The sequence below is a fragment of the Nicotiana tomentosiformis genome, chromosome 9, assembly GCF_000390325.3.
Source record: "Nicotiana tomentosiformis chromosome 9, ASM39032v3, whole genome shotgun sequence".
Lineage (NCBI taxonomy): Eukaryota > Viridiplantae > Streptophyta > Magnoliopsida > Solanales > Solanaceae > Nicotiana > Nicotiana tomentosiformis.
Window position 1 is genome coordinate 35,531,142 of NC_090820.1, and position 25,223 is coordinate 35,556,364.

The following is a 25,223-nucleotide window of genomic DNA, read 5'->3' on the forward strand; positions in this document are numbered from 1 at the left end:
ATTTTGAGATCTCTAGATTCACAGTCAATTAAAGCTCTCCCAGTGGCCAAGAATGGTCTTCCCAAAATTATGGGAATCTCCTCGTCAACCCGGTAGTCTAGAATGACAAAATCTGTTGGGAACACAAACTTCCCAACCTGGACTAATATATCATCAAGGATACCAGAGGGCCTCTTCATTGTCCGGTCGGCTAGCTGTACTAACATGGACGTGGGTCTAGCTCTTCCTATGCCTAACCTTTTGTAGATAGCCAAGGGCATCAAGTTTATGCTTGCCCCTAAATCACACAATGCTTTAGCAAAAGCATAGTTGCCTATCGTGCATGGGATTGTGAAACTCCCTGGGTCTGATAACTTCTCATCTATAGGTCTCATCACGACTGCACTACAGGTCTGTGTCAATGTAACAATGGATAGGTGTTGGAAGTCGAATTTCCAAGACATTAAATTTTTCATCATTTTGACATACCCAGGCATCTCTCGCAATGCATCAATCAGTAGAATGTTCACCTGTATTTATTTCAACATCTCCATGAATTTCTTATATTGCTCGTCCTTTTGATATTTTGCTAATCTCTACGAGAATGGTGTTGGAGGTCGCTTATTTCCTGTGATTTGAGTTTTATCTTGCTCAGACATTGCTTCTACTGTCGTTTCTTGGGCTACCTCAGTCTCCTTCGCAACCTTTTTTTCTTTGCTTGTGCTCTCTTGTGCATGTTGTACCGTTACCTCAGTTAACCCTGTTGAATCATCAATCTCGATGGGTACTGGCACAAGTGTTTCAGTAGGTCAACTTTCGAGAGCAATCTCTTGCTCCAGATCTAGGTCTCTACTATTTCGTAAACTCACTGCCATAAGTTATTTCGGGGCCTGATCTTTTGGATTGATTTGTGTGTCTGCAGGTAACGTCCCTTGGGGACGATTGTTTAAAGCCATAGAAATCTTTCCTAATTGAAACTCAATACCCTTTATCGCTGATTCATATGAGTCCACTCTCTCTTGCATTTTTCCGGTGGACCCAATAAATTGTTGCAGCATTCCCTTAAGTTCAGCAAACCCATTATCTTGTCTCACAATCTGTTGTTGTTGAGGTTGTTGATAAGCCAGCTGCTGATTTTGCTGGTTGTAACCCTGTTGCCTTTGGTGAGGCACCACTTGACCCTGTGGTCACATAGCTCCAAGATTGTTGTTGTTATTATACTGTTGTTGTGCTGGTCTATATTGTTGATTCTGTTGACCCCAATTCTGACCACCTTGCCTCTGTCCCCCATAGTTGGCTACATAGTTCATATCTTCCTAATAGTGTTGGTGGTCACCTTCTGCACTCCACGAGCATACATAAGGTTGGTTAATGTATGGTGTGCATAAGCCCCCATTAGTTGCGTCAACTATGTGTACCTGCTGCTGCTGGCCTGATTCATCGATCTTTTTGGTGAGGATACTCATTTGCGTCATTAGAGTAGCCATATTTTCGGCTATAGAATTTTTTGGATCCAAAGCCACAGAGTGAACTACAGGAGTGATCGTAGAGTCTCTTGTCATCTATCCTGAGTTTTGAGCCATTTTATCGAGTAGGATCTTGCATTCTCTGAATGATTTGCTCAAAAATGCTCCACCCACTGAAGCATCAACATTAGCCTTTAAGTTGTCTGCCAATCCCATGTAGAACCTCTGCCCCAACATTTGCTCTGGAATTCCATGATGTGGACACTTAACAAGCATACCCTTGAACCTCTCCCACATTTCTTGTAGTGTTTCTGTTGGTCTCTGCCTGAAGCTCAATATCTCATCAATTTGTTTGGCAGTCTTATTGGGTGGGTAGAACTTGTTTACAAATTGCTTGACTAATTCCTCTCATGTAGTGATGGATTTTATGGGGAGTGAATTAAGCCAAGTATGAGCTTCTCCCGTCACCGAGAATGGAAACAATAACAACTTTATTGCGTCTGGTGTCACATTAGGTTGCCTTTGTATGACACATATCGATTGGAAATGTTTTAAATGCTGCTGAGGATCTTTAATGTAAGACCCTGAAAATAGTCCCTTGTTCTGCAACAAATGTAGCATGTTGTTTGTGATTTGAAATGATTTTGCTTGTATTTGAGGGACTGTAATTGTGGTAGCCAGATTTTCGGCGGTGGGTTGTGCCCAATCATACAAGGCTGCTTCTGGCACAAGAGGCGCCACACCCTGATTGTTCGGGTCATTATTTCTGTTATTTGGATTTTCTATTACGTCATCTATGTCTAGTTCGATTCATTCTGTTGAGTTTTGTTGCTGTTTGTCCTTCTTGTTTGCACAATTCAATGACTTGAAAACTTTCTCAGGATCTGATAATTCTTCAAGAAATTCACCAGTTCTCGATGAGTTCCTAGGCATGCACCTGTAACACCCAAGACTACAAACGTTAAAATTTTAATGTATTTGGTTTAAAAAATGAAGAAAATTGACTACACTAAGAATTCTAGCAATTGTTTTAGCTGCAACTAATACACTGTTAATTCCCCAGCAACGGCGCAAAAATTTAATCACGCCCAACTATGCCTTATAAAAAGGACTAAGCGACCGTTGCAAATATATTCCGGCTAATAAGTCCGGAGTCGAATCCCACAGGGAATTAACCTATCAAACATAGCTACTAGACTCGCACAAACTCACGCAATCAATCTTCAGGAATATTTAAGTAACAATTTGGATGTTTACTAACTAAATATTACGTAATGAAAGTGCAATAATTAGTAACTAACTACTACGGGTTGTAGACAAGAATTGAAATGATCTAAGGTTGTGATTTCCCCTATTGTCGGAATCTTTTCCGCTACATCTTCTATAAATTTGCCTAAGTCTTCTCTATCGATCATGAGCACTCTGACTGTCGTAACTCTCTCCTGAGTAATTACCACAATTTACTAGACATATTCTCCTGAATTACGCTAGCTAGCATTAATTACGGCGCACTCGGATCGCACCAAGGTTTCGTTATCCCTAATCCCACTTTTAAACTCTTCGTATTGATCCCTCATATACGTTAAGAGTGATGTTGTTCAACAATTACCTAAATATGTACTCTCTCCAAAGTAATACACACTAAACAGGCACAGTCGATTGAGGAAACTTCAATCAACAACAATAATAATATAGTTGAACAAATAGAGAAAATACTACGGCAAATCTATATTAACGTAACATGAATATCATACTCCAATAGGTTTCATCAAAACCCTAGATTAGAAGTTCAGCTACTCATACTCATAGTCACAATATCCAAAGTATTATGCATAATTAAATTACAAAGTAAGGATAAAGGGATGTAGAAATCGATAAGTCTAACTCCCAACAGTTGTTCCACGAGCTATCCTTGCCTCTGGTTGCAAAAGTCCTCCAAAGTGGCGTTTTTAGGTCTATTTATATGTGTAGGAAAAGACCTAAACGTGTAGGCCAAGTCCTAGTCAAACCAGGAGACGAAATAAGTCTTTAAAACTCGGAATGTGCATGCCCAGACCTGGCCTCGCGAGGTCTACCGCCAGCCTGAGCTCGCCTCGGGCCTGGCGTCGCCAGCTCTAACGCCCACTTTAGGCGTGGCTTCGCCAGCCTCCTCATTTGTAGGCTGCTCACTTCTTTCTTTCTTCTTTTCAGCTGTTTTCGAGCACACTTTAGACTTTAAGTAGTCCTTTTGCTCTACTTTCATCTCTAATTCACCTACACATAAAATAGACTCTGTTACGCATAATTAAAGTGTAGTTTATCATTAAATCATATAAAATTCAAGGCAAATAATGTGCTAAACTATGGAATTATAGCCACACATCAGTTATGTGTTGTACTGATTTCAGTTTGAGGCATACATGTGAATCGGTTATGATTTGCAGAGATTGAGGTCGGGGTGACTTGAGTTAGAAAATTTCTTGAATGCGGGTTATATTGCACTTTATGAAAAACCATGAAATGATTAAATTGTTATTTTGAAAGATGTAGTGCGCACGAAGTATGAAATTGATTGGTGATGTTATGGCAAGGTTAATTCTTTGGGGTCGTTGTGCTAATGGGACTTGTGTCTTTCGGCCTGTTTGGGTAGTTAATATCTCTGCGTTAACTTACCGATTTGAGTAGTGATAGCACACCTTGCACCTGCCTACTCCATGGCGTGTTATTGGTACTAGTCTAGGAGAATGAAAATCATAATTCATTTATCATATATATATATATATATATATATATATATATATATATATATATATATATATGTACTTATTTGATCGCTCTTGTATGATATTCTTGGACTGGAGGCCTGTGACCATGCCAGGAAGATTATATCATTGGCACGTGAGTTGTCCATGCGAGTCCAGATATTGATACTATAGCACGTGAGTTGTCCGTGCGAGTGATGATAATGTGAGCTCTAGAAGAGCTGGTTACTCTTATTAATTTCGGGTGTCTTGGTTCTATTATATATAATGAGCTTATAGCATTACAGTTGTGATGGTGCTTGTTGAACTTGAAATACGGTTCTCTTCTTTGAGACATTTCCATTTTTGGGTACACGAATTGCGCCGTTATGGCTTGAGTTATATTGGAGTGGCTTGTCTGTGGGATAGTTATGTGTAATAATATAAGGTAATTGGACCTAGAATGGGTACTATCATGTGTGATTACAGTATATTCGGAAGGATAATAATGAAAGTCGGCTTAGAAAGTGATTATGGTTCTGGTTGGGGCGAGAGAGCTCCATAACTTATTGATCTGATAAGGGGTCATGAGATTCCGTGTGTGTCTGTCACTATCACCAGTGTATGAAAGTTTTGGAATGAGGTTTTGGTTGATATGGTGTTTAATACTAGTACGAGGTTGGTTTTGAGTAGTTAATGTGATCGAGAATAGTGCTGCAAGTATGCGAGTTGTGTAGTATGTTATGTGATTATATCTGGGATTATGGTTATGGCTTGAATACAGCTTGTTCAAACTTATACAATGTGTAGATGTGAGACTCGAGTCTGGAAGAAATTCTGGATATTGGAAATAGGGTTCTAAGTTTACGGACTAAAGTTAACATAATGATCTTCAATTGTGTTGTGTTGTTAGGTCCATGGAATAGGGTGGCGTGGGAACACCCCTGGGTATATGCATGGTAAGATTGAATATTGATGTGATGGCTTGGAAAAAACTCTTGGCACGTTCGAGGACAAACATATGTTTAAGTGGGGGAGAATGTAACGACCCAGCCGGTCGTTTTGAGTATTACAATCCCGTCTCCCTGTTTACTGCTCAAGTTATGTTTTTCAGTTGTTTTATGATTTACCGAGTTGATTGGTTCGGGTCCGGTGAGGTTTTGGAATGATTTGGAATACTTAGTTCAAAGGTTTAGAACTTGAAGTTGAAAAGGTTGACCGGATGTTGAATTATGTGTAACGACCCCGGAAAATTTTTGCTAAGAAAATTAAGATTTTGTGGTGCCGAGGTAGATCAATTAGTACAAAGGTTGTAGAACTTTCTCCCTTGGATGTTAATTTCAAAGCAATAAAACTAAAGAAAATACAGTGAGCTATCTCCCCATAGCGCAACTATAGCACAAGAGGGAAGCTGAAAATTTTAGCAAACTAGTGAGCTAAAGCCTTATAGCACAGGGATAGCACCAGTGAAAAAATACTGTATCCGATTTTAGCAAATCAGTGAGCTAAAGCCTTATAGCATAGGGATAGCACCAGTGGAAAAATACTGTATCCGATTTTAGCAAACCAGTGAGCTAAAGCCTTATAGCACCAGTGGAAAAATACTGTACCTGGGCCTATTAATACATGAGCGGGGAGAGAGAAGAATAAAAAGATTTCAAGACTAGGGCTTTTCTCTCAATCACCCATCCGGCCAAGGCTTCCAATACACACTTAAGGTGAGTTTTTAAGAGTGTTTTTATGATGATTTTACTTCTCAATCACTAGTTACAATAAGATTTTGTATTGGATTCCATAGGATTTCTTCAAAATCTCAAGAACACCCCAAAAGTTGACTTTCAAGATTTGGTCTTCAAGAGGTATTCTTTCACTCTTAAACCTATAATCATGGATTGTTAGTGAATATATGAGCAATAAATAAGCATTAGCACTTATTGGATGGTGCTTGGAAGCCATAAATACTTCAACTAGATTATTGGGTGTTGTAGAGATTTTTGTAATGAATTAATTAGTAACAATTGGGTGGATGTCAGTTCATTGATGATTGCAATGGTGCTAAAGAAGGTAATTTGTAGACAAAGGATGGTTTAGTATCTCTTATTGGTGAGAAGGAGGGATTGTTGGATGAAGAAACACCATTACTAGAGGTAGTTGAATGCTATGCACTCTAGATATTTGATAAAATGCCAAAACGACCAAAAACCTGGAAATTTTTACTAATATTAGTCCAATTGAATTATGTTGATGTAGATTGAAGTTGTAAGAGTAGTGGGTGGTTTTAGTAGCACTAAAGAGCTCCATCAAGGGATGTTGGCTAAACTACTCTCTTAGAATTAAATTCTACGATATTCCCGTAAGTTTCAAGTATGGTTGGACTCGTGGTTGGATGGGCGTTCATATTTTGTAACTCTTGTCGGGATCCAAGACTGGGCCTCACGGGCGATTTTTGAGTGCAATTTCAAATTTTGTTGAAAAAATAGTATTTTCTTATGGAATTAATTCCATTAAATTTTATTGACTGAATCGAATAATTTGTGGCTAGATTCGAGGCGTTTGGAGACAAATTCACGAGGAAAGGGCCTAGCGGAGTAAAGAATTACACGGTTTGAGGTAAGTAACACTTCTAAACTTGGTTCTGAGGGTATGAATCCCTGAATTAGATGTTGTATGAATTGTTTGGAGATGACGCACACGCTAGGTGATGGGCGTGTGAGCGTGCATCATAGGAATTGTGACTTAATTGATTCCGTGGAGTTGTATAATTAAATAAATGACATTATCCGCACATCCTCCACGTGTTAGAGAAATTGAGCTGAGACTCGTGTTGAAGATCATGATTTGGCTATGCGCTGATATATTTTGGGATCCACAGAGGTCGTGCTGTTGTTGAATTAAACTGTTTAAAAATATAATTTGTACTCAGTCACATCTATTATTTGCATATCATGTCTCAGTCTCTGTTGTCATTCATTGATACATCATATCATCATGTCGGGCTGATTTTCATATCATTGTGAGCCCAAGAGACTGGAGAGGTTTATGACTGAGTGAGGCCGAGGGCCTGATTTGTGAGTTATAATTATGGGATCGGGTTTCACGCCGCAACATGTTTATTTATTTATACCTGGATCTGGCTATTATAGCGCTTGAGCTGAAGGAGCCCCTCCGGAGTCTGCACCCCCACAGTGAGCGTAGTTGATATATATATTTGGGATGGATCTTCACTGGGCATGGATCTTGCTATGGATATATATATTGAGGGATGGAACTTCCCTGGGCATGGATATTGCTTGAAGCATTTATATTGAGGGATGAATTTTCCCTGGGCATGGATCTTGCCCGAAGCATTTATATTGAGGGATGAATTTTCTCTGGGCATGGATCTTGTCCGAAGCATTTATATTGAGGGATGGATTTTTCCTGGGCATGGATCTTACCCGAAGCATTTATATTGAGGGATGGATTTTCCATGGACATGCATCTTGTCCAAATCATATATATTTTGGGATGGATCTTCCCCAGGGCTGGATTGGCCTTGTACAGTACTGAGTGACTGGATGTCAGTTATTATGTATATATATTGGGATGGATCTTCCCTGGGCTGGATTGGCCATATACAATACCGAGTGATTGATTATTTTAGATCGTGAGTACACAGAGTTTTCACGAAGGTGCATCACATATAGTATGTACATTGGCATGTAGATACAGAGATGTCATATTCCTCACATTTTTAGAATTGATCTATTTTATTTGTACTGAGAGTAACTGTTGAACTTGAAAGTATGCCTATATTTTTGTATTGTTATTTCTATATCGGACTGTACCTGCTGAGCCCGTCACTATTTTCAGCCCAAAGATTAGTCTTGTTACTTAGTGAGTTAGTTGTACTCAATAAGTGTTGATGGGCGAGGCACTTATTAGGAGAAGATGGCAGACATACTTCCATAAACTGTTGAACGAGGAGGGGGATAAACACATTATGCTGGGTAAGTTGGAGCACTCCGAGAGTCGGCGGGATTTTAGGTGATGTAGGCGGATTACGGTAGAGGAGGTGGAAGGGGAGATGCGTAAGATGTGCAGGGGAAGAGCGACAGGGCCAGACGAAATCCCGGTGGAATTCTGGAAGAGCGCGGGGCGAGCAGGTTTGGAGTAGCTCACTGGGTTGTTTAATGTTATTTTTAAGACGAAGAAGATGCCTGAAGAATGGAGGTGGAGTACGATGGTTCCGTTTTACAAGAACAAGGGTGATATCCAAAATTGCAATAATTATAGGGGTATCAAGTTGTTCAGTCACACTATGAAGGTTTGGGAGAGGGTGGTGGAGGACAAGGTGAGGAGGTGCGTGTCTATTTCAGAGAATCAGTTTGGATTCATGCCGGGGCGTTCGACTACGGAAGCTACTCATCTGGTAAGGAGATTAGTGGAGCAGTACAGGGAGAGGAAGAAGGATTTGCATATGGTATTTATTAACCTTGAGAAAGCATACGATAAAGTCCTGAGGGAGGTCATGTGGAGGTGTTTGGAGGTTAGCGACGTTCCGGTAGCGTACATTAGGGTGATTAAGGATATATATGATGATGCTAAGACTCGGGTGAGGACTGTGGGTGGTGACTCAGAGCATTTCCCTGTGGTGATGGGATTGCACCAGGGATCGGCTCTTAGCCCATTTTTATTTGCCTTGGCGATGGATGTATTGTTGCGACACATCCAAGGGGAGGTGCCTTGGTGCATGCTATTTGCCGATGATATAGTGTTGATTGACGAGACGCGTAGTGGAGTTAACGCGAGGTTGGAGATTTGGAGACAGACCTTAGAGTCTAAAGGTTTCAAACTGAGTAGAACCAAAACTGAATACTTGTAGTGCAAATTCAGTGACGGGACCCATGATACAGACGTAGAGGTTAAGCTTGATGCTCAAGTTATCCCCAAGAGAGCGAGTTTTAAGTATCTCGGGTGTATTATCCAAGGTAACGGGGAGATTGGCGAAGATGTCGCACATCGTATCAGAGCAGGATGGATGAAGTGGAGGCTCACTTCCGATGTTTTATGTGATAAGAATGTGCCGCCAAGACTTAAGGGTAAGTTTTATCGAGTGGTGGTTCGACCGGCTATGCTGTATGGGGCTGAGTGTTGGCCAGTCAAGAATTCCCACGTGCAGAAGATGAAAGTAGCATAGATGAGGATATTGAGATAGATGTGTGGGTGTACCAGGAGAGATAGGATGTGTGAGAGTAGCCTCCGTAGAGGACAAGATGCGGGAGTCGAGTCTGAGATGGTTCGAACATGTTAAGAGAAGAAGCATTGATGTTCCTGTAAGGAGGTGTGAGAGGTTGGCCATGGAGAGTTTGAGAAGAGGTCGAGGTAGGCCTAAGAAGTATAGGGGAGAGGTGATTAGACAGGACATGGCGCTGCTTCAGCTCACTGAGGACATGACCCTTGATAGGAGGGTGTGGAGGTCGAGGATTAAGGTCGAAGGTTAGTGAGTAGTTTTTAGTTGTTCACCGATAGTCTTAGTATCATGCATGTCCCTTCTTATTCTTAGATTTTTATTACGTTATGTGGTTTTGTTCGCCTCAGGGATTGTATTCCCTGTTGCTATTATTTGGTACTACTTATCCTTTATCTCTCCATTTTTCTTTTCTCTTCGTTCTTTCTTCCTTCCTTGCTTTCCTCTTCTTCTTCTTACCCTTCCTGAGCCGAGGGTCTATTGGAAACAGCCTCTCTACCTGCATTAGGTAGGGGTAAGGTCTGCGTACAGACTACCCTCCCCAGACCCCACCTGTTGGGATCATACTGGGTTTGTTGTTATTGTTGTTGTTGTTGTTGTTGTTGTTGTACTCATACTACACTCTGCACCTCGTGTGCAGATCCAGGTACTCCCGGATACGGCGGTTGCTAGATTTTTGAATTTATTCTGTGGAGATTATCAAGGTAGTTGCTTGGCATCCGCAGACTTTGACTACCTTCCTTTTTAGTTATTGTACTGTTCTATATTTTCAGACAGTAATTTTATTAGTCAGACCTTGTATTCATTTAGATGCTCATGTACTCAGTGACAACGGGTTTTAGGAATGTTTATATATGTATTTGTGAGATTTCTTCCGCTGAATTTAAATATTATGTTTTCAAACTTAAAAGATATGGTGATTTATTGACATTGTCGGCTTGCCTAGTATTGACATAGGCGCCATCACGACAGGTGAGATTTTGGGTCGTGACATTTCTACTAGCTAAGATAGCTCTTTAATTTCTATCATGAAATTTGTACAAATTACGTTTTAATCTAATGATGAAAATATTTTCCTTATTAAATGCACTACTATTACCATTGGTGTTGATAACCAAGTGTTCTAGAAGATCCAATCATCTTTTATTGGATACTCTTCTTCGTTTCCGACACGAAGCAAGAAGTCATTGAATGTTGGATATGTTCTTACTTTTATATTTCTTTGTCATTTGAATATTTTTCATTTGAGGTCATAAGTATAATTTTGGCAAGCTAACTTTTACAGTTTCTCCTTTGGTCAATTTTGGAACTACTGATCGTACTTGACATAAATCACCTCCCAAACTATTACTTTTCCACAAAACGGTTCATCGATATCCAATATATCTCTAAAACTCTATGCGATTGTTTCGATCGTTTGACGCTTAGACAAAAGCGCTTCATCCCATATTATCACTTTTGCTTTCCTTATAAATTTAGCACTATTGCTCTGATTTGATATATTTGTGATGGTTATTTCAGTTATTTGAAAAGGTATATCAAATCTGAAGTGAGTTGTACGACCTCATAATAAAATCGTTGCTGGTACCTCACTTGTTCTTATTGCTAACGATATCATGCCTCTTGATCTGACATTTGCAAGTAATGCATGATATAGGAATATTATTTCAATTCCGCTGGAGGCATCTGCAAAGGATAATCCTGCTATATCAGAGTTGATTTTTTGTAGTATAGTCTTGAAAACTTATTCTTGTTCATGATTTAGCTTTGATTGTGCTTCCTCAAACACTTGTATAGCTTTCTTAATATTATACTAATCTTTTTTACTTTGTGATCTATTTTTTAAAATCTCTAACACTCTTTTTATGAAAAAAATTTATGTATCCTAAGATTTGTTTTTAACTTGAAAAATAATACACATATGATGAATTTGAAAAATAATTTAATTGGATTTTCTTGCTAAATAATTAATTGAAAGATTTGATTATTTGGTTTTAACAAAAATATAATTTATTTTCTGTTAATTTAGATTCTTAATATTAGATCATCTCATGTTTGAATATTTAACCATGATTATAATTTTATCCACCATAAATTTTATGTTCAAAGAGTAAAAAGATCGATGACATTCCACTTTTAGATCTTTTTGTTTACAAAATCATTAGTGGTATTGTCTCTTACCAACCTTTTTCTTTCTTTTCTCACACATTTATATTCTTAAAAAATTTCTTAGTTGTTCTTTAATAATTGGGTATATTTTTCTATATTATGCGAAAAATTAATAATAAAAAAATATTATTTGAGCAGGAAAGCAGTTCAAATACAATATAATAATATATTATTGTGGGAATTTTTTTTTGTCAATTTTAATGCTTTATGCAGTCCGTTTAGCATTACTTTTATTTAATTTTGGTATTGAATATTATAGAGTGGTAATGTATTACCAATATGGAAGATTGTTATGAAATTGATTTTAGTAAACCTTCCTACATATTTGTAATAATAAGAATTCAATAGACAAGATTATATTAATTTTAAAATATTAAATATTAAAATATTAACATAGAGTCATTGTAGTCCAAAAAATAAGTTATTACAACTATGTCCTTTCCCTATGAGTTCTTCTGTTTAATATTTTAGAGCTATTTTGGTCTATCAATATTATATTCGTGCATTTATAATATTATATACTCTACTATTTTTAAATAAATTTGGACAATATAATATGTTTTCAAATTAGATCAGTAATAAAAAAATTTTAAGAAGTATATCCTAAAAGTAATACGATTACAAGGCTATATCTATTTCCAAAAATAAGTATACTAATAGGATTCCTAAAGGTAATCATGTAGGATTCCTAGCGTGTAGTATTATGATATAAAACTAATAGGATTACAAGGTTAACATCTAGAATTACGATTATGTCCTTTTATTATGAGTTATTATGCTTAATATTAAAAAGTTATTTTTGTAATTCAATATTTTATTCATACTTTTATTTTATAATAATAATAATATAGATGTAGATGGAATAGATATATATAGATATATAGATAAGTTTTTAAACAATTCTCATTATATCCAACATACAAAGGTTTGTTAAATATTTAGGAGGCTCACTTTTGATAAATGTGAAAGATAAAATATTTTTAGGAATGTTCAAGGAATTTATCCCAAACATAAGGACAATATTTGTCATTGTTTTTTCTTTTTTTTTTTGCCCTTTCCCAAACTACAAATTTTTTGTGTCTGAATTCCAAAACTTCCCGATAACTCCGCTTTAGCCGGAAAAACTTCTTCCGATCCGCACCCATTTGGCTACACCACAATGGAACCACAGTATAATCCTAACCGGCAGCAGCATCAGAGAACCTTCACCGGCGCCGGCGCCACCGGCGGAGGATCTTTACATATGGGAACTCCAAGACAACAACCCTCAACAACACAATTACAGTCGCAACACTCCGATAACGACCGAACAAGCAATGAACTTCGAGCATTGGATTGTAACCTTACATCCCTTTGTGATCATATTCAATTAGAAGGCTTCAATAATGGCTCATTTTCTGATGTCATTGTTCAAGCTATGGGTTCTACTTATCACCTTCATCGCTTAATCCTTTCTCGTAGTTCTTATTTCAGGTTCTTTTTTCGCCTTTTTGGGTCTCTTATTACACCCTTTAATCCCATTCTTGGTGGGGTTTTTTGTGTTTTAGTGTAATTTCACATGCATTTTGTAGTTATCAGTTAGAGAAGTATAAAACTTTCTGTATTTGTTTCCCTAATGGCTATTTTGCTGAAGGTTTGATGTTTTTGATGGGGTTTTTTTTCCTGATAATTATCAGTTAGAAAGCACAAAACTTTATCAGTAAGAGTGTGAAAAACTTTCATTCTTGGTAGGGGTTTTGTGTTTAGCATAATTTCACTGGCATTGGTAGTTATCAGTCAAAGAAGTATAAAACTATCTGTAATTTTGCTTCACTAATGGCTATTTTGCTGAAGGTTTGATGTATTTGGTGGTTTTTTTCCCTGATATAATTCGGTTTGGCTCTCATTGGATAATTATCTGTTAGAAAAGCACAAAACTATACAAGTTAGAGAGTAAAAACTTTAATTTCTTGGTGGGGTTTTTGTGTTATATTATAGATTTACGTGCATTGACAGTAGCAGTTAGAGAAGTACAAAACTTTCTTATTTTTGTTCACTAACGGGTAGTTTCAGAAGGTTTGATGTTTTTGGTGGGTTTTCTTCTGATATAATTTGGTTTGGCTCATTGATAATTATCCGTTAAAAGAATATGAAACTTCTGCAGTTTTTAGTTTAGGACTTCTATTCTCTGTTTTGGGTCTTCCATTACATCCTTCAACTCCATTCTTGGTGGGGGTTCTTTCTTTTTCTTCTTTCTCTTTTTGTTTTTATATAATGATTTGGTTGGCTTGCATTGATAATTCAGCTGGAAAAGTACAAAACTTTCTGTTTTTTTGCTTCATTAATGGCTATTCTGCAGAATCTGATGTTTTCTAGCTGGTTTCATAGTGGTTTCTCTCAGTATCTATTGCTGCATGCTCCCAAAAACAGTGTTATCAAAGGCGAAAAGCGCAAAAAAGTTCTAAGGTCCGTTGGGGCTTTAAGCGCAAAGTGCAAATAAAGCGTGGGCTTTAATGAAAAAAGGCGCAACTGGAGAAAAAGTAAAAATATGTATATGTAGTCCAAGACTAATAATTATAAGCATGAATAACAAATATATGGACAAAGAAATTGAAAAAAATTACGATAAAGTGAAATATCAAATGTTTAATGTCGCATTTTCAGGATTACACATTGGCAAGGAAAAGTATGCCTTAGAGCCTTGATGCGACACTAAAGCGCCCACAAAGCGAAGCGAAGCGCTCAACCGGGCTTAAGCGTGCCTTTGACAACACTGCCCAAAAATGAATTGACACTTTCTACTTGGAGAATCACAATAAAAAAAATTTCTTTTGAAATTTGAATACAACTTTTTCTGACATTCTAAAAGTACTTTTTAACAAAAAATGTGATTTGCATTACAATTACTGTAGTATCTAAATATGTAAACTTTATTTTTAAAAAAAGTGATAAAATTGATGTATCTGATTTCACACCGAAATTAGATGTGTTAACCCTCATACTGCAAAGTTTGTCATTCTTTTGGGGACGGAAGGAGTAATAACTCGAGAATTGTTGCTTTGCCACCGATAAAACACTGGTAAAGTACTAGCTTCATGTATCTATAACTGCTCTTGCACCCCAGGCACTTGTTCCAGTTCAAGTTTACTCAACGTCCTCAATGTGTGTTTCTTGTAATCATCTAATTAGCAACAGCCATATGGTTAGTATTTGTAATTGAAGACGGCATGTTCTTCTGGTCTCATTTATTGCATGTTTGATGACTGGCTACATACAAGATCGGAAATTCCATTCTCTTTTTTACCATCTAAAATCGAATAAAACAAAAGAAGGGCGAGATAAGCAAATAAAGAGCTAACTAACATTCTTTATTATTATGTAAGATTAGAAGGTCCCAAATTAATCGGGAACTACAATTATAAAACTTACCATCCTGACAAATTAGGGTCATGTAGATGAACCTGCACCTTTTGTATCCCTAATCACTGAACTCTATCAGTGTATACCTGCATGTTGAAGTGCCAGGTTCATTTTGTATGCTGTCCTAATAAGATGCCTTACTAGTGCCTCCTGGATAGGCATCCACCTCCAAACACGAGGCTGGCAGTTTAAGTCACCAAAGGAGAAAGAGGTTCGGGGACAGGGATTTGGGGTTTACCACATTAAATAGAAAAATGGATGGATTGCAAATTCTTTGGGATGATAATGAGTGGAAATAATGAACCCTCTGTAACATAGAATGGTGGTACAAAACAGATGGTTATGCACTGACCTAATTGTGTATAATTATGGAAAAATAGAGGTAGAAGACTAAGTAGTTCTAAAAAGCAGTGTTGGGACATTATGCGATAGAACAAGTAATCAGAAGGCTACTTTAACATCTTACAGAAGGTGGTTTCTTTAACTAAATTTGATGTTACTCAAATTTTGGTGATGTTGGGAATTCTTAGATTCAAGAAAGAACTAACTGCTGCATCTCAAGCTTCTATCTTTGGGCTGTCACCATCTTTATTCCTTCTCCGCTTCATTTTCAAAGAAACAAATACATGACAAAAGATTTTAGTATCAATGGGCTTAGGTCAAAGAACCATTATTGCATCATTTACTGCTGCCCTTCTCAACCATTTTCAGACATATTACTCCTTGCACCCTGCATACCTCTTATCAACTGAATCCAGTTATAAGAAAGTGAAGTTGCTTTAGTTTGGTACACCTTTTTTTTGTAAGGGTAGTTTGGTACACCGTAAATACTCTAAATAAAAATTTTGACTGGGCTTGCACATTGTTACTATGCCTCAAAAGTATGGTTATGGCTGATACATTTCTTTACTTTATCTGCCTTCATATCTGGCTGCATTTTTACACAAATACTTTTTGTTTTTGCATACAAGTAGTGTACCTTCTTGAACTCAACTTTATGTCTTGTTTGATGAACAGGAATATGCTTCAGGGACCATGGAAAGAAGCCAAAGCTCCAGTTTTGACCTTGACAGTGGATGATAGTAATGTCAACGGGGAGGCTACTGCAATAGCTTTAGCATATCTGTATGGACACCATCCAAAGCTTAACGATAATAATGCATTCCGTGTTCTTGCTGCTGCATCCTTTCTTGATCTTCAGGTTTGAAATGTGAAGCATATATGGCTTACCTATCAGTCCTGTGCTCTGGATAATCGCCATTGGTTTCGTCTAGTCAAAGGGATGGAAACATGATTATTTTTGCAAGATGCATTGTGAAAAACTTCTGTACATTGTTTGAAGGCCAAATACATACACAGCCCCTTAAGTTGGCACCAAATTCCATTTAGACACCTCAACTAACCCTTGTACCTATTAGACACTCTAACAGCCACTATAGTGTACCTATGGAACACCTGGGTCTCAATCCCTCTTAAAAATGAAACGCGTGATTTGCAAGTCCGCTGACATGGAAGACGGACAAATCACTGGGTAACATGTGTCTAATAACAAAAGGAAAAAAAAAGCTTTTTTCTTCTCCTTCTCCTTCGTGTTCTTCAATTGCAACCACCAAACACAGAAAAACTTGGCGACATCTCTTCGTAAACGCCATCGGAAACGACCCTCAGCAATATGCAGCGAATGAAGCAGCTCAGTCAGACCAAAATAGATAACACAGGTCGAGATCTAGCGAGTTAGTCCGCTTCATCTGTGTTATTCAATTGCAACCGCACAAAAAACAGAGATAACCGCTACAGGCCTAAGATTTAAGTTGCTTCTCTACTGCCCTATATCCACATTGTGCACTATCACACACTCAGTCGAAGAGTTTTAAGTAGATGACGATTCGTAAGAATGTCACTCCATCCCCTAAACCGTTTATTTTATTTGGAAAACTATGTCCTAATTTGTAATTTAGTCTTTTGTTTACAGATAAGTTTTCTGTTCCTTGTTAAACAAAAATTCAGCTTTTCCTATAATATTGAATTAAATTGAATTAAACGTTTGTCACAAGATTTTTTTTTTTATTCTATGGTGGTGAGGTGTTGTGGAAAGTATGGACAATGATCTTAGCAATAGTTTTTTTTGCAGAATGACGTCCGGGGAAAAAATGATGGGGGATGTTTGAGTCCATGGAGGGGTTGGGATTCAGATGTTTACTTTTTGTGAGAATAGAGGGTGGACGGAAGAAGGTAAAATTGAGATTGAAGGAAATTAAAGTAGGAAGAAGATGGAGGAACAGTTTTTGAGAGAGGAGGAGATTTTGGTGCCATGTAAGCATAATTCACGCGCCCATATATGAGTGAGAATCACTCTTTTGATATGTTAGTGATTTGTGTTTAATAGGTACACTATAATGGTTGTTAAAGTGTCTAATAGGTACAAGGGTTAGTTGAGGTGTTCAAATGGAAAATGGTGCCAACTTTAAGGGGCTGTGTATGTATTTGGCCTTGTTTGAATGGAAATGATTTTTTGTTTATCAAATATCTGTCCTGCGTACACTTCCTGCATTATGATCATTTGCAGCAATTCTTCTAAGGATATCTTGAAATCAATTAAAGATGTTTTATTAAAAAAAATGTTTTTTTTCTACTTCTTATATACCAATTTGCTGTATTTCTTAATTATTCTGGTCAAACTTAAGTTTTTAGTTCTTCCTGTTGTTTCATTTTAAAGTTTCTCACGAGGAAAAAGGAATCGTAAACATAGCCAGGCTTTTCTTGTGAAACAGAAGTAACTGGAGTATCAAAAATGATATGAACCAATTTTATCATTTTTTCTTAATCCAATCAAAGTTCCACAAAAGTTTCAATAATTCCTAGGTTAAAGGCATGACCCAGAATATCAAGAACACTTGAAAAATGTCCTCAATTTTGAGGATGTCGAGAGCCCTATATCAAGAGTCAAGAGTTCTAATTCTTTCCTGTTATAATTTTGTCCAAAGTGGACATACCTCCCTCTATAGATGGTTGGATTTTTGGGAGGTTTGATGTACAATTCCATTGATCTGAGTCTGACACCATTTTGGTTTGTTATCAATAGTTACTTTGATTTATCAACCAAAAAAAAGAAAGATCTGCCTGAATTTGCTGAATGATGTGTCCAATCCTTTGCTCGATAATCAATATTCTTCCCCGGACATTACAGATTTAAAATTTTATGCAGGATTTATGTGCAATATGCACAGACTTTATCATATCCGAATTGTGGACGTCAAATTTCTTAACATACCAGGTTAGATTGCTGTTCGATATTTTATACTTCATCATCCGTGCATTCATGTATTTTACTGACCACATTGTTGTGGAGGTTTAGGTGTTCGCAGAAAGCCAAGATTATGGTATACATGGCGAACGAGTGAGAAATGCTTGCTGGGGATACCTATGTCAAAGTGGTTCCATGGAGTTGAAAGAGGTAACTAATTGGAATTAATGCTAAGATTTAAATCAGTGAATCTCGGAAGTTCCCTCTCTACTTTCTCCTTTTATTTAAATCAGCAGCTTTTGTGTTTTCTGTCTTTTCTGGTGCCATATATTACAAAGCCGAGCAGGAACTCTGTTGCACCACATGTATTTGTGTAGCCGACTTTAGTTATGGCGTATATTCAGGAGAAACTGAGTTTCTCTAGAAAAGACGCTTCTGTTCCTAATTTATTGCAACTGATCAGTAAAGTCCTCTCTCAATGTGCGTGTGAGAACTTTCAGTTATTCCAAACTCTTATGAACCTCTTTTTGATCGGAACTCATTATGAAACCTTAACTCTGTCTTTACCAAACTGCCCTTTCACTTCAAGGTGTTAAAATGGTGTTTATGTGTGCAAGGGCTAAGTGGTACACGCTTTTCAACGTTGAAATTCTATCATGTAAATGCCTTCTCTCAAACATGTGATGCAACTTGAGATAGCAGTTCTATCTTGAGTTGCAATCCATGAAATGGCAATGCAAAAGATCTACAGCAGTCTATTTCCAAGCATTGCACATACACAGGGATTCCTGCATATCTTCTGGTGTGGGTTCATTTCCCTTTTTAGTAGCTTCGTTAAAGCAAGTTACCTGGCTTCGAGTCCTAGCAATTGTACATAAGCATGTGAAAACTTTGCTTTGCTCTTAAGATAATCCCTGATTTCAATTCTTGTATACATGATTTTCTTTCTTATTTGGCTATGATGAAGGCCATGAGATGATAAATACTTGGCCTGTTACCCTCCTGTCAATGTCAGGTCCTTCCAAAACTTTCTGCTCCAACACTAAATGCACTACTGACCTCAGATGAGTTATGGGTCCCTACCGAAAAGAAACGGTGAGAACTGTGGCTGCTTTTTGTTTGGACTTGCTAAAGTGACATTTGAAATTTGATTTTAGCGTGATAACTCTTTCTGTATCTTGGTTTTCTGCTTGCAAATTTGAGCAGGTTTGAACTAGCTTCATATACGCTTCTTGCAAAAAATGCTCTTTGCAAGGCAGAGCATCATGAAGAAGAAAGTCCTAGTTCTGGAGTTGGAATAAGTACAGTTTCTGATATTCCCAGAACAGTGCCAAAGAATTTAACTGAGGACAGAAGAGTGGAATCTGAACTAGGACACCTAAGCTTAAAAGATGGAATCGATGGTTGTAACACCGCTCAAAATATCTTGGTTGAGCTTGCAGATTGTGGTGTTGAATCCCTCACTGAGGTAACTAACTCTAAACAAAAGATGCAAGAATCAGCATGTCTTCAGTCAGACTCGGAGTCAAGATGCCCATGCGGCAGTGGACATCCTTCATCAAATAACTCATTCTTATATGCTGATGAAGTCAGATCTTCATGTTCTTATATTGAAATGCCCATTAGCGCTGGAGTAAGTGGATTAGGGGGCAATGGTATGGCTGTGGAGGGGCCATCTGAAGAAGATTCATGCTATCAATTGAATAACAACAGTTGGCTTTGTGGGGATCAGAGGAACTTCTCGTCAATGGGCTCATCCTGTAATTTGATGATTCCGAATGAATGGGAAAGATGCAATTTCACTCCTCTATCTTGGGGTGGTAGAACTGTGGGCCGGAGAGAAGTCAAAACTTGCCTAAAGGCTCATTCTGGAGTAAGTAGAGAAGATTATGATGCCTTTGCCAACGTTTTTGAGGGTGGCTCACTTCTATATTGTAACATGTCATTTGATGCACTTCTTAGTGTGAGAAAACAACTTGAAGAAATAGGTTTTCCTTGCAAAGCTGTGAACGACGGGTTATGGCTGCAGGTCTGTAACTATATTTTCCCCCCACTTTGATCTTTTTTATATGTTTGATAGCTGACAGAATAGTCTGCCCTTCGACATTCCTAACCATAGTAGATTTCCTATTTCCTAATTTTTATTTTTGCTTTAAAACTGCTTGTGTATTTTGCAGATTCTCTTAAGCCAGCGGGTGCAAGAAATTGGGGCTGACACATGCAAAAATTGCTGTCTTGTGAGTATGGCATGTGCTTGTCGGCAGCCATTCGGACATTCACGTGGAACTACTGGATATTACATGCCAGAGCATGATCAGAGTAATCAATCTAGCAATATAGGAAATATGTATGTCACTGACTCCCCTCACAGGGAAGGAAGTGGCATGTTTAGGCCTGTCCGTGTTCATGTTCGACGCCCCATTGATGGGCTAGCTGGTATTGGGCGTGGAACTACGTTTGTACCTGCAGTCGCTTGGCCTCCAACTCGTTTTGTTTTCTCTCGTGTACCACTTGGTATGGGCAACCGGAACTGTCAACAGTCTCCTGCCAATGATGACCCAGAAAATAGAGCAGAACAGAGTGGGGATCTTGCTGGAGATGGATTAACTGCTTTGGTTGGGCTTAGCCAAGAAGGAAGCAGTAGTGCTAATATTCATGTTGAACGGGCAGAGAAGGGATATGAGACAGAAGTGCAGAACAGACTAGTAGGATCACCAACTGTTGGCCCAAGTTCAAGCAGTATTTCCCCCCAGCTGCTAGACTCGTCTGAACATGCAATGGGAATTGAGTGGGAGAATGGAAATACTTCTATATCATTGGATATGAAAACACCTTTAAGTCACTTTCCTCCCTTTCGGTTTGGGTAAGTTATTCTTTCTGCTATGTTTGGTTTTAAAATCTTGGAAGTATTCAATTGTGTTGCTCTAGCCAGGTAATTTGTAAACCTTGAGAAGAAATTTTATGTTCACTATTCACTTTGCATTGAAGAGACAAATACGGCCAACATGCTGGAATATTGTTTTCATTATAGTGTAAGATGAAGTGTAACCAGTTCACATTTGTATTAAGGTGGACTTTTCCATATCTTTTAGAAACTGCTCGTCTTATCTGTTGGTTCAGAAACAGCAAATAAAGCTTTCCATCCGTCCATATTTATGCGTTCACCTTTTCAACTCTTATATAAAGGGCAGCCCGGTGCACTAAGCTCCCGCTGTGCACGGGATCCGGGAAGGGCTGGACCATAAGGGTCTATTGTACACAGCCTTACCCTGCATTTCTTCAAGAGGCTGTTTCCACGGCTTGAACCCGTGATCTCCTGGTCACATGGCAACAACTTTACCTGCTACGCCAAGGCTCCCCTTCTCATATATTCTATAGTAATGGTGTCATGTAGAAGTCAGGGACCACATGTCAAACTTGTTTAAAGGAGATTCGGATCTACCATGTTCTACTCTTTAGGATTGGAACAGAAAGATGTAACTTTTCCCCCTAAAGAGATGCGATCATTTGGCACAAAAACATGTACCGTTTGCCCTTCAAGAGATGCAACCACTCGAATTTCCTGAAAATGTTTTATTACCTTTTTGTGACCAACAAATTAACAGTTGAGACGGGGAGATTCTTATGCGCCTCTCAATGTTTCTTTCTTCAGATAATGAAATCCATCCTTAATCAATCTCTCAAATTGCAGGAATCTCAATTTCGTGATATTGGTATTGCCATAGCCAGACCTCTTTGTTTGGTGTGAATTTCCTTCTATTATGTGTTCTGAATATAGTGTCCTCTTTGTGAGAATAGAATCCTTTTGTTCTCTTTATGACCTAAAAAAGGGTGTCTACTTACACCTGAATTGCTTCGCAGGGTTGAGTTTCACGATGTTCTTAGGCTTAGTGATGGCCAAGTCAAACACTCTCCAGAATTCTTTTATGCTGGTTCCTTATGGAGGGTTTGTGAATCTTTCAACCCTTTATTGCATTTCAATACTCACATCTTTCTTTGGGGAAATGTAAACTATTTTGTGTGTGCTGTTCAAGAGATTTTTGCTATTGCAACCATTAAGGAGTTAATGAATCTGGTCTTTTGCATCCTCTAGGTTAGTGTACAGGCTTTCAGTGATGAAGACCCTCAGGGACGCCGAACACTTGGTAATATTGTATTCCTCCAAATTGTTTGCATGATGAAAATAGACCTCTTTTCTAACGTTATTGGTATGTTGTTATCTCAGGGCTATTTCTTCATCGAAGAAAGGCAGAAATAGCTGATCCAGTTAGAAAGGTGAACTTTTCCTTTGTAATTTCATGAATAAATTGAAGTTATTTTTTAAGTGTGGAACAGCATGTTATTTTCTAATACTTAATCCTGATCAAAAGTCCAAAACCATTCATGAACATATATTATTCAAAGAAAAAAAAGAACCATTCATGAACAGATATATATATATATATATATATATATATATATATGTGTGTGTGTGTGTGTGTGTGTGTGTGTGTATGAAGTCTCGAGCTGCTAATTAATTGGAATGTTTTATACAAGTAAAATCTGATAGGTCCTTCTCCTCCTTTCCTTTCTCTCTTGTTTTTAACAAAGTTGTAAGCAATGTTGTAAATAGCGCTCGCTACGTCGCTAATAGCGAGCAGCGATGCGAAGCGTGGCTGAGACGCTTTTTTTGGTCCGTTGCGATGCGTTTTTAAAAACGCCGACGAGGCGGCAGAGGCGAGGTAGCGACAGAGGCATAGCTTTTTAAAAAAAAGAAGACTTAAATAAAAGTTAGGGTTTTCTCGACTCTCAGGTACCTCTTTCTTCTTCTTTCTTCTTTCTTTCTTTTCTCTTTCTTTTTCCGGCAGTAAGCTTCTGTTTTTCCGGCAGTAAGCCTCTCTTTTTTCTTTTTCCGGCAGTAAGCCTCTGTTTTTCCGGCGTCTTTTCCGGCAGTAAGCCTCTCTTCTTTCTTTTCTTTTTCTTTTTCAGGTATTAAGTCTTCTTTGTTCTTCTTCTTCTTTCCGGCAACAACTGATTTCCAGCAGAAATATTCTTTCTTTCTTTCTTTTCTTTCACCTCTGTTTTTGCTTCTGCTCTTCTTTGTTCTTCTGTTTCTCTCTTTTGATTTTTTTTCCAGTTTAGTAAACAATTACTTGCATATTAACTTCTCTCTATAATTACAATTACAATTAACTGTTATTTTCTCTCTTTAATTACAATTAATTTCTCTCTATGAACAGTATATTAAAATATTTGATTTCTATCTATTGAGTTTTTGAATTTATATATTTATTAATATGCTATTGTTATTGAGTTTTTAGTTATTTATATATGCAAATTTAATATTTTATTTTTTTGTATTAATTGGCGCTTCACATAAAAAAGGTGAGCGCTACGCTTCTCGCTTCTCACCTCAGTGAAGCGGGCCCTCATCGCTTTTTGTCGCCTCACGCTATTCAAAACACTAGTTGTAGGTTAATATTGATTTCTCTGTCCATGATGATCTTTTCTGTATTGTGTATTCAGGTGCATATGTATGTCGATTCCCGTGAAAAGGTTACTGCTAGATATCAGGTGAACTTACAAAGGCTAAGCTTCAATGCCTTTATATTGGTATCTTCTCCAGAATATCATGTTAAAAACGGCTTCTTTTTTTCCTGTCAATAATTGGTAAACCAGTTGATATGTCCTTCAAAGAGAGAAGTGATGGTGTTTGGAAGCTTCAAACAAACTGGAACTCTTCTCCCAAAAGCTCCCAAAGGATGGGGCTGGCGCTCGGCCCTGTTGTTTAATGAAGTAGCCGACCTTCTCCAAAATGGAGCGTTGCGCATAGCAGCTGTTGTACAACTCATTTGATCGTTCTAAGAGGTAAACGAAAGTTCCCTGCTACTTTTTCTACTTCTAAACTTTGTCTTACAATAAATTTTAATGCATTCACTTGCCTTTTTCAGATGCATCAACTAAATTAATGTGTCCAACTCTATAGTTTGAGGCCTACTAAAGTGTGCCAGACATTATTCTGAAACTGAAATCTTGGGGTTCATATTTTTGGTCCAACTTAGTTTCTTTGAATGCCAATCTTGTATCAGTTTGATTCAGAAGTTCTAGTTGAATGAAGAATATATATTAGTATATCCATTGTACTTAGGATTTAGAGTGGAAAGGGGGAAAAGGCGGTGCTGGCAACTGGCTTTCCCTAATATATGTACATATTGATTATAATCCATTAGGCAATTAATACATGTAAATCTGTTTTACCCTGGTGTTTATATTACTTACATGTGGTAGGAACTAAATTCTTTCGCAAGGAGTTCAATGAGTTTAACTAATATTTACCAACGATGTAACATTTTTAAGGTCATTTTTACATGTTATAACCAGTCTTATCTATATTATGTTTAATCCGTTTGACTCAACATAGTTGTTAGGGGTCGTTTAGTACAATGGTGAGATAAAATTATCCCACTTTTTTATGCGGGATAGAAAATCCCACTTATTTAGTATAAAATTTATTTCAGGATTAGCGAATATCTATAACCAAATATGAGATAAATATTGTTTCAAATTATATTCTGGAAGTATTATCCTTATAAAGTTGCAGTAGTAGTCAATCAAATCAATCAACAAACTGTCCACAATCCCACTAAAACTAATTGGGCCGGTTATTACAAAATAACACATGTCAATTTTTGAGATTTCTTTTCAAATTTCAACTATTTGACATTAAATTTAAAGATTTAGAAACTAAATATAAATATTTAAATATTTATTCTTGAGAAATCAAGTTAAATAGTTTTTTTTTTTGTTTACTCCAAATGGTAACTCTACCAGGTACTATAGCACGAAATTACAAGGAAAATAGTCCAATTTATTTTTTGTGCAACGCCATTTGGTTGGTAAGAAGTCCAAGAAATTAATTTGACTGAATTAGTTATCGTAGTGGTTAAAAAGTATATTAATATCGTAGTTGGAACGTAAATTAATTTTAAAAAGTCATGTTAAATTAGTTCATTACATAGCCGCCCTCGCGCAAATAG

The 25,223-nt window shown here is 37.5% G+C and overlaps 1 protein-coding gene and 1 non-coding gene across 3 annotated transcripts; both read left to right on the forward strand.

Moving 5' to 3' along the window:
• The first annotated feature begins 1,692 nt into the window (after window positions 1-1,692).
• On the forward strand, window positions 1,693-1,799 carry LOC117279889 (small nucleolar RNA R71). Its single transcript, XR_004510328.1, has one exon. It is a non-coding gene; the product is annotated as a small nucleolar RNA R71 (small nucleolar RNA).
• A 10,798-nt stretch (window positions 1,800-12,597) lies between these two features.
• LOC104109468 (uncharacterized) lies at window positions 12,598-24,443 on the forward strand. 2 transcript variants are annotated; one of them, XM_009618788.4, is made up of 13 exons: window positions 12,598-13,037; window positions 15,981-16,164; window positions 18,169-18,237; window positions 18,319-18,417; window positions 19,223-19,302; window positions 19,414-20,236; window positions 20,385-21,070; window positions 22,069-22,153; window positions 22,301-22,352; window positions 22,433-22,482; window positions 23,713-23,760; window positions 23,866-24,054; window positions 24,138-24,443. In XM_009618788.4, the coding sequence occupies exons 1-12, from the start codon at window positions 12,724-12,726 to the stop codon at window positions 24,040-24,042; spliced, it is 2,667 nt and encodes an 888-aa protein (XP_009617083.1). In that variant the 5' UTR covers window positions 12,598-12,723; the 3' UTR covers window positions 24,043-24,054; window positions 24,138-24,443. The 2 variants fall into 2 exon arrangements, with proteins under 2 accessions (XP_009617083.1, XP_070042240.1); XM_070186139.1 differs by lacking the exon at window positions 12,598-13,037 and adding an exon at window positions 13,064-14,622.
• Window positions 24,444-25,223: the final 780 nt, after the last annotated feature.